At 42.2% G+C, this 13,411-nt stretch overlaps 1 protein-coding gene and 1 pseudogene across 5 annotated transcripts in view; one reads left to right on the top strand and one right to left on the bottom strand.

The window, feature by feature from the left end:
• C15H11orf74 (chromosome 15 C11orf74 homolog) overlaps nucleotides 1-13,411 on the top strand; it is a 67,848-nt gene that overhangs the window by 31,411 nt on the left and 23,026 nt on the right. For all 5 annotated transcript variants that reach the window (XR_003514665.1, XM_027562634.1, XM_027562637.1 and 2 more), the window contains one exon: nucleotides 12,483-12,637. Coding sequence is in view for 4 of the 5 variants with exons in the window: in XM_027562634.1 (XP_027418435.1) it covers nucleotides 12,483-12,637 (155 nt within the window). In the remaining variant the exon portion in view is untranslated. The remainder of the gene's footprint in view (nucleotides 1-12,482; nucleotides 12,638-13,411) is intronic.
• Nucleotides 29-149, bottom strand: LOC113906110 (annotated as a pseudogene).

Below are 13,411 nucleotides of genomic sequence, written 5' to 3'. Positions count from 1 at the left end.
CGCTTTGTATGATAATGTCTGGTTGCAAAAATATATGGAGCAATTCACGAATTTGTATCACATCTTTGCTCTGGGGCCATGCTGATCTTCTCTTATTTAATAGCTGATCTTCTATTATTTCAGTTTTAGTGTATGTGCTACCAAAGTTCCCCAGTCACAGAGAAGTCTCCCGCCTGCTTCTGTTGCTACCAGAAGAGTGTTTGAGCATTTTTATCATTAGCAAGCGCACAGGCAGGAGACTCGGGAGGCCACCCGGGCTACGGGGGCATCTTGTCACGTGTATTTCTAGGAAATGCCCCACCGATAATTTTGTACTTTTGGTAACTTTTCTGGTCTATGTTTCATACATGAAGCTTCTTGGTAAGCTTTAAAAATTTAGTCAAGCATAACATTTTATGATTGGGGTAACTGATTTATAAGAGGACCCATCCATAAAGAACAGACCTGTGGATGCAGTGTGGGAAGGAGAGGGTGGGATGAGTTGAGAGAGCAGCACTGAAACATAGACACTATGCTATACTAAGGCGCTTCAGTCGTGTCCGACCCTGTGAGACCCCATAGACGGCAGCCCACCAGGCTCCCCCGTCCCTGGGATTTTCCAGGCAAGAACACTGGAGTGGGTTGCCATTTCCTTCTCCAATGCATGAAAGTGAAAAGTGAAAGTGAAGTCACTCAGTCGTGCCGGACTCTTACAACCCCATGGACTACAGCCTGCCAGGCTCCTCCATCCATGGGATTTTCCAGGAAAGAGTACTGGAGTGGGGTGCCATTGCCTTCTCCGAACGTAGACAGTACATATGTTAAATAGACAGTCAGTGGCAATTGCTGCATGGTGCAGGGAGCTCAAATCTATTGCTCTGTGGCAACCTAGAGGGGTGCGATGGGTGGGAGGTTTAAGACAGAGGGGACATATGTATACTTACGGCTGATTCATGTTGATGTATGGCAGAAGCCAACACAATATTGTAAAGTAATTATTCTCCAATTAAGAATAAATAAATTAAAAAAATTAAAGAGGGACCACAAAGTTAAATGCCAAAGGAGACTTTTGTCCAAAATATTAAAACATGTAAATGTAAAATACCATATATGTATGTTTTTCTCTAGTATTTTTAGGAAAGTCTTCTTAAGAAGGAGGGAGATGCATGTAGGTATTCTCCCTGAATTGAGGGTTTGAAAACAAAATGCTTTTCACCTCTATAAATGAATGTTTATTTATTTATTTTTTTTGTTCATGGTAGGAAATTAGAAAATACAGAGAGGCATCAAACATACGCACACACACAACAAAACAAAAAACATACTCTTTCTCTGGCAGGAAAATCTTTAGCTACTCTGTGGTCATTCAGAATGAAAGTTGTATTTCTCCTTCTCCCTTGCAATTGGGTATAGCCATTTGACTAAGTATGTGCCTGTAAGAAGTGAGGGGAACTGATGTGTGTAACTTTGAAGTCACATCCTCAGGAAACATGCCCTGGACTCTTTTTGTTTCATTTCCCCTGGCTCGAACTAGGCAATCATTGGAGCAATTCCATAGACCCAGAGGTGGAAGCCCTATGCTGAGGATGGCAGGGCACCCCACCAGCCTGGATCCCTGCGTCGTCTCATGGAGCAGGGCCTGCCCACCTGCCCCATGAGGAATAAAATGAGAGAGAAATAAAATTCTTGTTTCAGCTGCTCTGTTTTGGTGCTTCCTCCATTTAGTAGCTTAAACCAAACCTTGGCGAGTAACAAGAGGGAGGCAGACATCCATGCTTTCTTCTTCTCTTTTCTTCATCTTCTTGCTTGGAGCAAGGGTGCTTCCTCCTGGGTCATGTGGAGAAGGGTGGTTCCTTAAAAACAGCAGAGCAGAAAGATAGAAGGAGCCTGGGTTCTAGGATGACTTTGTGGAGCAGAACAACCATATTAGCCCTGAATTATCTCTACCTGTACTATTACATGAACGAGAAATAAACTTCTGTCTAGTTTAACCAATTGTTACTTCGGGTATCTGTTTCACGTAGGCAAACCTATATCCAATTAATAAAACCATAATCCTGTGTCTTAAGAGATAAATCATGGACATATTATATATCCTTCTTGAATTTTTCTTTTGGTTAATTTGTATATACGAAAGGCAATGTGAAAGAATGCTCAAACTACCACACAATTGCACTCATCTCACACGCTAATAAAGTGATGCTCAAAATTCTCCAAGCCAGGCTTCAGCAGTACGTGAACTGTGAACGTCCAGATGTTCAAGCTGGTTTTAGAAAAGGCAGAGGAACCAGAGATCAAATTGCCAACATCCGCTGGATCATCGAAAAAGCAAGAGTTTCAGAAAAACATCTATTTCTGCTTTATTGACTATGCCAAAGCCTTTGACTGTGTGGATCACAACAAACTGGAAAATTCTTCAAGAGATGGGAATACCAGACCACCTGACTTGCCTCTTGAGAAATCTGTATGCAGGTCAGGAAGCAATAGTTAGAACTGGAAATGGAACAAAAGACTGGTTCCAAATTGGGAAAGGAATACGTCAAGGCTGTATATTGTCACTCTGCTTATTTAACTTATATGCAGAGTACATCATGAGAAATGCTGGGCTGGAGGAAGCACAAGCTGGAATCAAGATTGGCGGGAGAAATATCAATAACCTCAGATATGCAGATGACACCACCCTTATGGCAGAAAGTGAAGAAGAACTAAAGAGCCTTTTGATGAAAGTGAAAGAGGAGAGTGAAAAAGTTGGCTTAAAGCTCAACATTCAGAAAACGAAGATCATGGCATCCGGTCCCATCATTTCATGGGAAATAGATGGGGAAACAGTGGAAACAGTGTCAGACTTTATTTTTTGGGGCTCCAAAATCACTGCAGATGGTGACTGCAGCCATGAAATTAAAAAATGCTTACTCCTTGGAAGGAAAGTTATGACCAACCTAGACAGCATATTCAAAAGCAGAGACATTGCTTTGCCAACACAGGTTCATCTAGTCAAGGCTCTGGTTTTTCCAGTAGTCATGTATGGATGTGAGAGTTGGACTATAAAGAAAGCTGAGCACCAGAGAATTGATGCTTTTGAACTGTGGTGTTGAAGAAGGCTCTTGAGAGTCCCTTGGACTGCAAAGAGTTCCAACCAGTCCATCCTAAAGGAGATCAGTCCTGGGTGTTCATTGGAGGGACTGATGTTGAAACTGAAACTCCAATACTTTGGCCACCTGATGGGAAGAGCTGACTCATTTGAAAAGACCCTGATGCTGGGAAAGATTGAGGGCAGGAGGAGAAGGGGATGACAGAGGAAGAGATGATTGGATGGCATCACCGACTCAATGGACATGAGTTTGGGTAAACTCCAGGAGTTGGTGATGGACAGGGAGGCCTGGTGTGCTGCGGTCCATGGCGTTGCAGAGAGTCGGACACGACTAGGCAACTGAACTGAACTGAACACAATTATTGGATTTCCCAGGTGGTGCAGTGGTAGAGAATCTGTATGCCAATGCAGGAGCTGCAGGAGATGTGGTTGGATCCCTGGGTTGGGAAGATGCCCTGGAGGAGGGCATGACAACCTCTCCAGTATTCTTGCCTGAAGAATCCTGTGGACAGAGGAGCCCGGTGGGCTACAGTCCATAGGGTCGCAAAGAGTCGGACACGACTAAAGCGACTGAGCACACACAGGAAGGTCAAATCTGAATGAAGATTGGAAGGAAGTGAGGAAGTTAAACCTGCAGAGACTTGAGGGAAGAGCGCTCGAGGCCAGTGGAACAGTGCAGAGGCCTAGTGAGAGCAGTACCCAGCCTGGCTGAGGAACGGTGCAGAGGCCAGAAGGGCCAGAGTGGTATGATGAGGGGAGAGAGGAGGAGAAGCTGACATCACAGGCTGTGGAGGTGGGGGTGGACGAGGCATGGTAGCTTTGTAGGTCCTTGAATGACTTTGGTCATATGTATTATTATTATTTTTTTAGTAGCTATATTTTTGCACCCTTCTTATTTATGGTCTTTTTTGCACATGGAAATACTGGTTCAAAGATATGCAAAAATGTAAGGCCTTGATTAAGTAAAAAAAATTTCAAGGGAATAGATCAGACATTTTTGGCTTTGTAGTGAAATCTTTGCCCACATAATTATTTTTTTGGATAAATTCTTAGACATAGAAATGCTGCTGAAAGATATGCAAAGTGTTATGCCTTTGAGTGAGTAAAAGTTTTAAGGAGATAAATTCTGTTTCTCTTAGGCAGAGGTCATGTCCTTTAACTTTCTCAATTCCTAGTTTTCCAGCCTAGCATGGTACAGAACACACAGAGATCTCGCTGGGTGAAGGGTAGTGCGTCAGTCCACCTTCCAGTCTTAATCGTTACATGTCCTTAGGAATGGGGAAAGGATATTTCCCTTTCAGGAACTGTGAGTAAGTTTCTGATAGAAAGGTCCTTATTCTCCTTAGGCTTACAGTTTAGTAGGAAGGGATAACCATGGAAAATTAAAGAAAGGCAATTGCAGATGATTTCAGTATATTTGGAGAAGAGAACAGGATCATGTTTCTAAGTCTGTGACTATATGAGATGGTAAAATGATCAGAGAGTTATGTAGCTTCAATTGATACACACATTTCTTCCCTCGTTGGGGTGTGAAGGGAAGCTGGAACTCTGTGGTTGGCTTTTGTTTTGATTTCAACATGTCTTGGCACCACAAAGGAATTGGATTAGTGATGGTGGTCTTTGGATCCAACTCAGTATTTGAATCAAGGGGGTGCCAACAATCCAACTGTCCATTAACTGGTGAATGGAAAAAAAAATGTCTATGAAGATAATGGAATAGTTCTTGACTATAAAAAGAAATTAAATACTAATATATACTACAATGTGAAAGACCCTCAAAGATGTCATATTAAGCGAGGAAGCCAACTACAAAAGAGAATAGGTATCATTTATATGCAGTATCTAGGAAAGGCAACTCTGTAGCTTTAAAAAGTAGATTAGTGGTTGCCTGTGTTTGGCAGTAGGAATGGAGAGTGACTACAGATGAGTATCTGAGACTTTTGGGGATGATGGACATGATCTAAACTGTAATTGTGGCGATGGTTGGACAACTCCATATATTTATTAAAAATTATTGAATTGTACACCTAAGTGACTGCTTGCTCCTTGGAAGGAAAGCATGACAAACCTAGACAGCATATTAAAAAGAACAGACATCTCTTTGCAGCAAAGGTCCCTATAGTCAAAGCTCTGGTTTTTTCAGTAGTCATGTATGGCTGTGAGAGCTGGACCATAAAGAAGGCTAAGTAATGAAGAATTGATGCTTTCAAACTGTGGTGTTGGAGAAGACTCTTGCAAGTCCCTTGGACTGCAAGGAGATCAAACCAGTCAATCCTAAAGGAAATCAACCCTGAATTTTCATTGGAAGGACTGCTGCAGAAGCTGAAGCTCCATTACTTTGGCCACCTGATGCAAAGAGCTGACCCATTGGAAAAGACCCTGATGCTGGAAAAATTGAAGGCAAAAGGAGAAAGAGGTTGGCAGAGGATGAAATGATTAGGTAGCATCACTGACTCAATGAACATGAGTTTGTGCAAACTCCAGGAGATAGTGGAGGATAGGGAAGCCTGGTGTGCTGCAGTCCATGGAATCACAAAGAGTCCGGCACGACTTAGTGACTGAATAACAACAAGGCTATGGTTTTTCCAGTGGTCATGTATGGATGTGAGAGTTGGACTGTGAAGAAAGCTGAGCGCCGAAGAATTGATGCTTTTAAACTGTGGTGTTGGAAAAGACTCTTGAGAGTCCCTTGGACTGCAAGGAGATCCAACCAGTCCATCCTAAAGGAGATAAGCCCTGGGTATTCTTTGGAAGGAATGGTGCTAAAGCTGAAACTCCAGCACTTTGGCCACCTCATATGAAGAGTTGACTCATTGGAAAACACTCTGACGCTGGGAGGGATTGGGGGCAGGAGGAGAAGGGGACGACAGAGGATGAGATGGCTGGATGGCATCACTGACTCAATGGACGTGAGTCTGGGTGAACCCTGGGAGTTGATGATGGACAGGGAGGCCTGGCGTGCTGCGATTTATGGGGTCACAAAGAGTTGGACACGAATGAGAGACTGAACTGAACTGAACAACAACAACACACTTAAGTGAATTCTACAGATATACCTCAGTGAAGCTATGGAGAGGTAGAGTTACTGTTCACGGACACCTAGATGCTTACCTGAGTTATAGACACCTAGATGCTTACCTGAGTTATAGACACCTAGATGCTTACCTGAGTTCTTCACTGGATGAGCATATAGCCTTGTGACTCTGGATCTGGCTGAAGAACTCTGAGGGTCCTGATTGTCATAATTATTTCCTACCAAGAAAATAAACCATATGTGCATAGACTTGACCTGGAGGAGGGCATGGCCACCCACTCCAGTACTCCTGCCTAGAGAATCCCATAGACAGAGGAGCCTGGCAGGCTGCAGTCTATAGGTTCGCACAGAGTCAGACATGACTGAAGCGACTCAGCAGCAGCAGCAGCATAGACTTGAAAATTTTAGGTAGATAAAGACTGTGATACAAAAAAGAAACAAACTTCCCAGATGCCACAGTATCCTACCTTGTGTAGACAGTGCCATTAACGGGTTAGCCTGTTAGGGGTTCTGGGAGCTCAGGGAAGCTGTGCTCCCATATGCTGCATCTCTACCCACGCTGGGCCAGCTCCCTTCTGCAGCCTCGAATGAAGCTGTTGGCAAGGTGAACTCATCGTATGGGATGATGTATGCAGCCTCTTTGTACCACAGTGTGATCCATTTGACAGATTGCAAGCGTTCTGTAATACCTACTACCACCACCACCACCACATAGATTGTTTTTTTGTTTTTGTTTTTTATTTATCTAGGGCATGCCAAATGAAATTAAGAGAATAGTACAGATTGCCGTGGAAAGATCAGGTGAACCTTCTGAGATATCTCGAGGGAGAAACATAACCACTTGGAGACAGTGTCTTCATTTCCGTTCTAGAAACACAAGAAGAGCCCACTTTGTGAACTCTTCTCCTTTCTAAACTCCTGTTACCGAGGCTCCCTTTACTTCTCGCTTGGATTGTTGGAGTAACGTCGTACTTTTTACCTCCAGTTTCTAAAGCACTCTGCTGTGTTCCATCCAGTTCGTTTCCTTAGAGCTTGGTCTAGTGATGACTCCCTAGGGCCTTGGCACAGTGCAGAGTTTTTGTCAGGCCCCATAAGTAGCAGGCCTTCCATGCATCGCGCAGTGCGTTCTCCTGCCTTCCTGGAGGTGTGGTGGTTCTTCCTCGTGCGGTTCTTCCTCTGTGGGATAGCTCTGCACAGGGCTCACCTGCTGAAATCGTGGCCAGTTTTCAGAGTCTAGCTCAGACTCCGCCTTCCTGTATGAAGTCTTTTGTGATTCTCCTAAACCAACCGTGACTTCACCGTTCTCTAACTCCGCATCCCCTTACAACCTCTCCTTTTTTTGTTGTTGTTTAGTTGCTAAGTCGTGTCCGACTCTTCTTGTGACCCCATGACGGTAGCCCTCCAGGCTCCTCTGTCCATGGGATTTCCCAGGCAAGAATGCTGAAGTGGGTTGCCATTTCCTTCTCCAGAGGATCTTCCCCGCTCAGGCGTCCATCCTGCGTCTCCTGCATTGGCAGGTGGGTTCTTTACCCCTGAGCCACCAGGGAAGTCCATGCTCTGCCTCAGTTGTGTTCAAGCTGAGTGGTTTGCATACCCGGCTTGACTTCTTAGTCTGTAGACTCTGTAAGGGCAGGGACTGGGTCTTCCCCATCTTGATCACATTGCACATATTCGATGCTCAAAATATAACCTCTGGGTTGAATGAACTGCATAATTCAACTACGACTCAGCTTTTCTCCCTGAAAATAAACTTACAGCAACTTTACATTCTCTTCACATTTTTTTTTTCTTCCTGAAAGCACCTAACACTGGACATTGCAAAAATGTCAACTTAACTGCTATTGTGTCCCTCAGCTTGGACTTCTGACACACTCTTTTTTTTTTTTTCCTGAGCTCGGGTTGTACGTTTGTGTCCTGGCAGCTTGAGAGCTCTGACTGTGAATAATGAGTCAGTTACTGTCCAGCCTCGGGGAAAGCACAGGGATCTCTGCTGGCCAGTCTGAGGCAAGTCCCTCTTCCCCGCGCCCTTTCCAGTGAAGAACATGAAACAGTTGGAATTCAGAGCGCTGCAAAGGGAATTTAGGCAAAACCGTTATCTGCTGAATTTAGCTTCTTTGGATTTATTCTGATTTATGATTGATTGGCTTTTAAATTGCTTATTTAATCCTAATGACTCTCGCTCCAGGGGAGGCCACATACCAAGGAACACGTGATCAAGAAGCAGTGGAGTGAAGTAGTTTGGCTGGGCAAATGAAGAGCAGATATTGTCCAAAGAAACATTGCTCTAGGCTAGGAATGTGATGTGAAAATCACCCCCTGATTTTCAAAGTTCCCAACCTTGTTATAAGCATGAATGCTTATCCCCTACGCTCTTGGCAGAAGGCTTTTTGCAGCTACCCGGTGTTGCACAGAATTTTGCACCCCCGCCCCCCGCCCTCACCCCGCCATGAATTTTTCTTTCCTTATAGCAACGTATTCAATATCACTTCTTGACTGGGAACATGCTCTTGATTTATATCGCTGTTGACCGTGGTGCAGAAAAACAGACTCTAGGGGTTGCCAGGAGGATTAGATCGTGAATTCTGATGTTGGTTGGGTTGATTTCTGAAAACTTTCCCAGAAGCCTAAACTTTCTTCTCAGCTCATGGACACTAGTCCAGCCTTTGAATGGGGGAATTTGAATTTTTAAAAATTTCTTTTGAAACTGAGTTCTCTGAAATGGATGGCTTTCATCTGGAAGATATAGAGTCAATTTATGATAGGTGTTTAATTTATCAAGGTATCAGTAGTTTCAACCCTTTTCCAGGAGAGTAAACTTTTCTTTGGCCTGAAAATAGACACAATAGTTATAGTTGGTAGCCTTGTAAGGAAAGTCTGTTGGAAGCTTGTCTGTTTGGTATCAAAAGAAAATTGAAATTCCACTGTTTCAGAATAATGAAACTTTTAGGGGGGGAAAAAATACAACTTTTGTTTCATGTATATTGAAGTTTTGACTCAGAAATACCCCAAAGAAACGCTCTTTCAGGTCTCAAAAACCTACTTGTTCTCTGAAATATTGCTGTTATATTTCTTAAGTGTATTATGTCTGACACTTATTTCAAAGCAAGAAACATTGGGGATCAGATGAAAGGGTGGAAAAAGACTCTGATGAAAAACAGAAACAGCAGAATGTGAGACACACACTTGGATGGGATGTGCAGATCGCCAGCAGAATCGCCCTGGGAGGCAGCATCTGCACTCGAATCAGGCTTGAGGCCACGTTGGATCCTGGGCTGTGCCATCTTCTGCCATTGTGTCATTGTCATATTGAAAAGGAACTTTTTCCCTATCTTATTCTGCCCAGAGATTAATTTTTCTTTGCCTTTGGTTTTTAAAATGATGAAAGCCTTTGTAAGAAGCACTTTGGTGTCTTTGGAGTAAAGCAGTATGTACTCTTGTGAGACTGCTTTCAAGATTTAGGAATGAGTCTTCAAGTGTAGGTTGAGTCAGAGAATAATTTTTTTTTTCTGCATCTTTCGGTATTTTAAAAATGAAAGCTCTATGTGTACAATAGGAAGAAGTTTTAAAAGAGTGAATGAGAAGTTTTGTTCAATCTGAGACCTGAACAGTCGTTCCACATCAGCATCAGAAGCCAGGACTTCATTATATTTTGCTCTTTATTTCGAAGGAGTTTCATCTGGTTATCTGTCAAATAACCTGGTATTTTATTTGAAATGGCAGAGGAGTACACTGAGTGATTACGAGAACAAATAGAACTTGTCCTTAGAGAGCATCTGTTCTTCCCAGACATCACTGTGCTTTTCAAATATGTAAGTCAATAGATTATTACAGTAGCGTTGTGCTGGGTACACAGTATTTTCTCTGGAAATACTAGACTTTAGGTTGTGCTAGACTTAAAGGATGGGCTTTCTATGTGCCAAGTGTAAAGAATCTGTGTGCCAGTGCAGGAGACAGAAGAGATGCTCGTTCCATTCCTGGGTGGGGGAAGATCCTCTGGAGAAGGAAGTGGCAACCCATTCCAGTATTCCTTCCTGGAAAATTCCATGGACAGAGGAAGCTGGTGCGCTATAGTCCATGGGGTCTCAAAGAGTCGGATGCGACTGAAGTGACTTAGCATGCATGCGTGCACCTTACCTCTGCTCCCTGATAGTACTTCTGTGTTAAATGTCCTGCAGACAGCCCTACAAGGCTTAATTCTACCAAAGATGAGGTATCCAGAAACAGACAAAGGACTCTGGCTACCTTGCACCAGGCTGAGGTCATTAGAACACAAATCCCACTGATTTCAGTGGGCCTCCTCTTGCCCACACCTCCCATCCCATCGCTCCAGGCCACAGAGCACTGAGCTGCTTGCCGTTACACTGCAGCGTCCTGCTAGCTATCTGTTTCACACACGGCAGTGTATCTGTGCCAATGCTGCTCTCCCAGTTAAGTTGCATAGCACAGTAAGTGGTTAGGAAGGACTGGGTTCAAATCCTAACTTGGCTACTTACCAGCTGTGTCACTTTGAACAGGGTCCTTAGGCTCCCTGTAGGCCTTGATTTCTTCCTTTGAAAAATGGGGATACTGACAGTACCTACCTCTACACCAGTGGCGAGGTTTAAATGAGATTTATGAGATGCATATAAAAGACTGTCTGACACTCAAGTAAGCGTTAACCCTTATTTATTTTAATATTACTGCTAATATTAAAATTCATTTTATGGCTTAAGCCCTGCCTCAGGGTAGTTGGCTCACTGGCCCTTCGCCTGTCGCTGTGATCTCTCTCATCCTCATTTTAGCTTATGTTTGCAGCTGCCTCGGGTACTTCTCCCTCCGTCTCCTCCGGCATCTCAAATGCAACTTGGGACAAAGGTTAATTTGTCCTCTCTCATCTGAATTTATCCCCCACATTTCTGTTAATGGCACCATGTTATCATAATTTTCTCTTAATTTAGGATGAAATCTTAGACTCTTTCCTTATCCTAAGGACATAATCATGAATGTGCAAAGATTTAGTACAAAGGTATTTACTGTTTACAGTTTTAAATAATTGAGAATAGGAATTGGTTAAACTATGTTAAATATATACAATGGAATTCTCTACAGTCACTAAAATTACACAGAAGAATATGCAATAATATGGAAAAAATATTCTCAAGTTGCCTTATAATATGGTATGTATCATACAGTTCCATTTTTGTTTTAGAAGTTTATGGATGCATAGATAAAAGATGAGAAAAATAGTCACTGAAAAAATTGTTTTGTAGCGTTTCTGTCTTGTAGGATTATGTGTGATATTCTAATTTTAATTTTTTTCTCTTACAAATTTTCTAAAATCATCTGTACATTGCTTCCATATTTTTATTTTTTTAATTTATTTAATTGGAGGCTAATTACTTTACAATATTATATTGGTTTTGCCATACATTGACATGAATCAGCCATGGGTGTACATGTGTTCCCCATCCTGAACCCCCCTCCCACCTCCCTCCCCATCCCATACCTCAGGGTCATCCCAGTGTTCCAGCCCTGAGCACCCTGTCTCGTGCATCGAACCGATCAGTTTCACATATGATAATATACATGTTTCAATGCTATTCTCTCAAATCATCCCACCCTCGCCTTCTCCCACAGGGTCCAAAAGACTGTTCTATACATCTGTGTCTCTTTTGCTGTCTCGCATATAGGGTCGTCGTCATTACCATCTTTCTAAATTCCATATATATGCGTTAGTATACTGTATTGGTGTTTTTCTTTCTGAAAAAAAAAAACAAAAACAAAACCTCAAATTTAGGGGAAAAAAAAAGAGATGGGTAATGCCTACTGCCGCCGAGTCGCTTCAGTCGTGTCCGACTCTGTGCAGCCCCATAGACAGCAGCCCACCAGGCTCCCCCGTCCCTGGGATTCTCCAGGCAAGAACACTGGAGTGGATTGCCATTTCCTTCTCCAATGCATGAAAGTGAAAAATGAAAGTGAAGTCACTCAGTCGTGTCCGACTCTTAGCGACCCCGTGGACTGTAGCCTACCAGGCTCCTCCATCCATGGGATTTTCCAGGCAAGAGTACTGGAGTGTGGTGCCATTGCCTTCTCCAGGTAATGTCTAAGAGTCTTGCAAATACTGTATTTTACTGACCTTTTAACACAGGCTGAGAACAATACTGGATACATAGTAAGCTCTAAATGTTTGTTGAGTAGTGAATGAAATAATGTTGTCTTTTATGCATTTTTAGAAATAACTTTATAGGTTAAGAGTACTTAATGCTTCAAGCATTCAGTTTGTAGATGTCCTTGAAAGGTTTTCTGTTGCTGTTTGGAAGAAAAATTCTCAATAAACACAAAATAAACTAGACTGGATGTGGTGGGTGTTTTCTAATATTACGTAATTTATCATTTCAGATAATGTGACCAAAAGAGAAGCCTTTGGAACTAATTCTTCAGAAAACAATTTTACTTCAATAAAATTTACTCAGAGAAATGAACCAAATGATTGTCGTCTTAGCAATAAAGCCATCTTTCTTCATACTTCATCACAGTGTTCGGAAGAGGAGCAGGTAATACCATAGCACCTTTATGGAAGCAGAGAAAAACATTCATCATGAATTTAAAACAAGAGACTGTAAGAACATAAAAAACACTGGACAGTTGCTGGATCACTAACTCACACTCCTGATTTTAGAAGGAGAGCCCCTGGATTACTTTACTGAAAATCGTCATTACATTTCATGATTTCAACAGCCAACTTTTATGATAATATCAGGATCTGCCATCTACAGATTTTTCTTGTAATTATTTCTATATTTTAGCTTATCTTCTGTTCGGGATAAAAGAGTTCCTTTTTATAATTCTATGTGTAAATGGAGTTTCTTTTACTGTCCTGGATTCAGTCCTTCAGACTTAAAGCAGAATGTGTTATCTTGGTTTTTCCACGAGTTGGTCAATAAATAAATGTTAGATGCTCTCTTTCTAATCTTCAAGATTTCATAGACTATATTCACATTCTTTCTAGCTATGTTTTTTTAACAATCAAGGAATCCTAGTGGAAACTGTTCTATTTTTTTTAAGCCATTTGAGTTTCTACTTTATATCTCACACGTCTTCCCTGTGATATGGTGGATAGAATGTATATGAGATTGTGGTTTTATGCAAAGGAAAAACATCTCCACGTTAGAAGTGTGTTTATATACAGTGAAGGCCTATAATTCTTTACTTCTATAACTTATTCCAGAGAGACAATTAAGGGACAAAACTTTTTTTTTTTCCTAGAAGATTTCCTGTCTGTTGGCAATCACTGGCCGTTGGAATTACATTTTCTGTTGAATCTTTAA

The sequence above is a fragment of the Bos indicus x Bos taurus genome, chromosome 15, assembly GCF_003369695.1.
Source record: "Bos indicus x Bos taurus breed Angus x Brahman F1 hybrid chromosome 15, Bos_hybrid_MaternalHap_v2.0, whole genome shotgun sequence".
In the NCBI taxonomy this organism is placed as follows: domain Eukaryota; kingdom Metazoa; phylum Chordata; class Mammalia; order Artiodactyla; family Bovidae; genus Bos; species Bos indicus x Bos taurus.
Note: the sequence above shows the minus strand (reverse complement) of the source record. Positions and strands in the feature narration are given on the sequence as shown.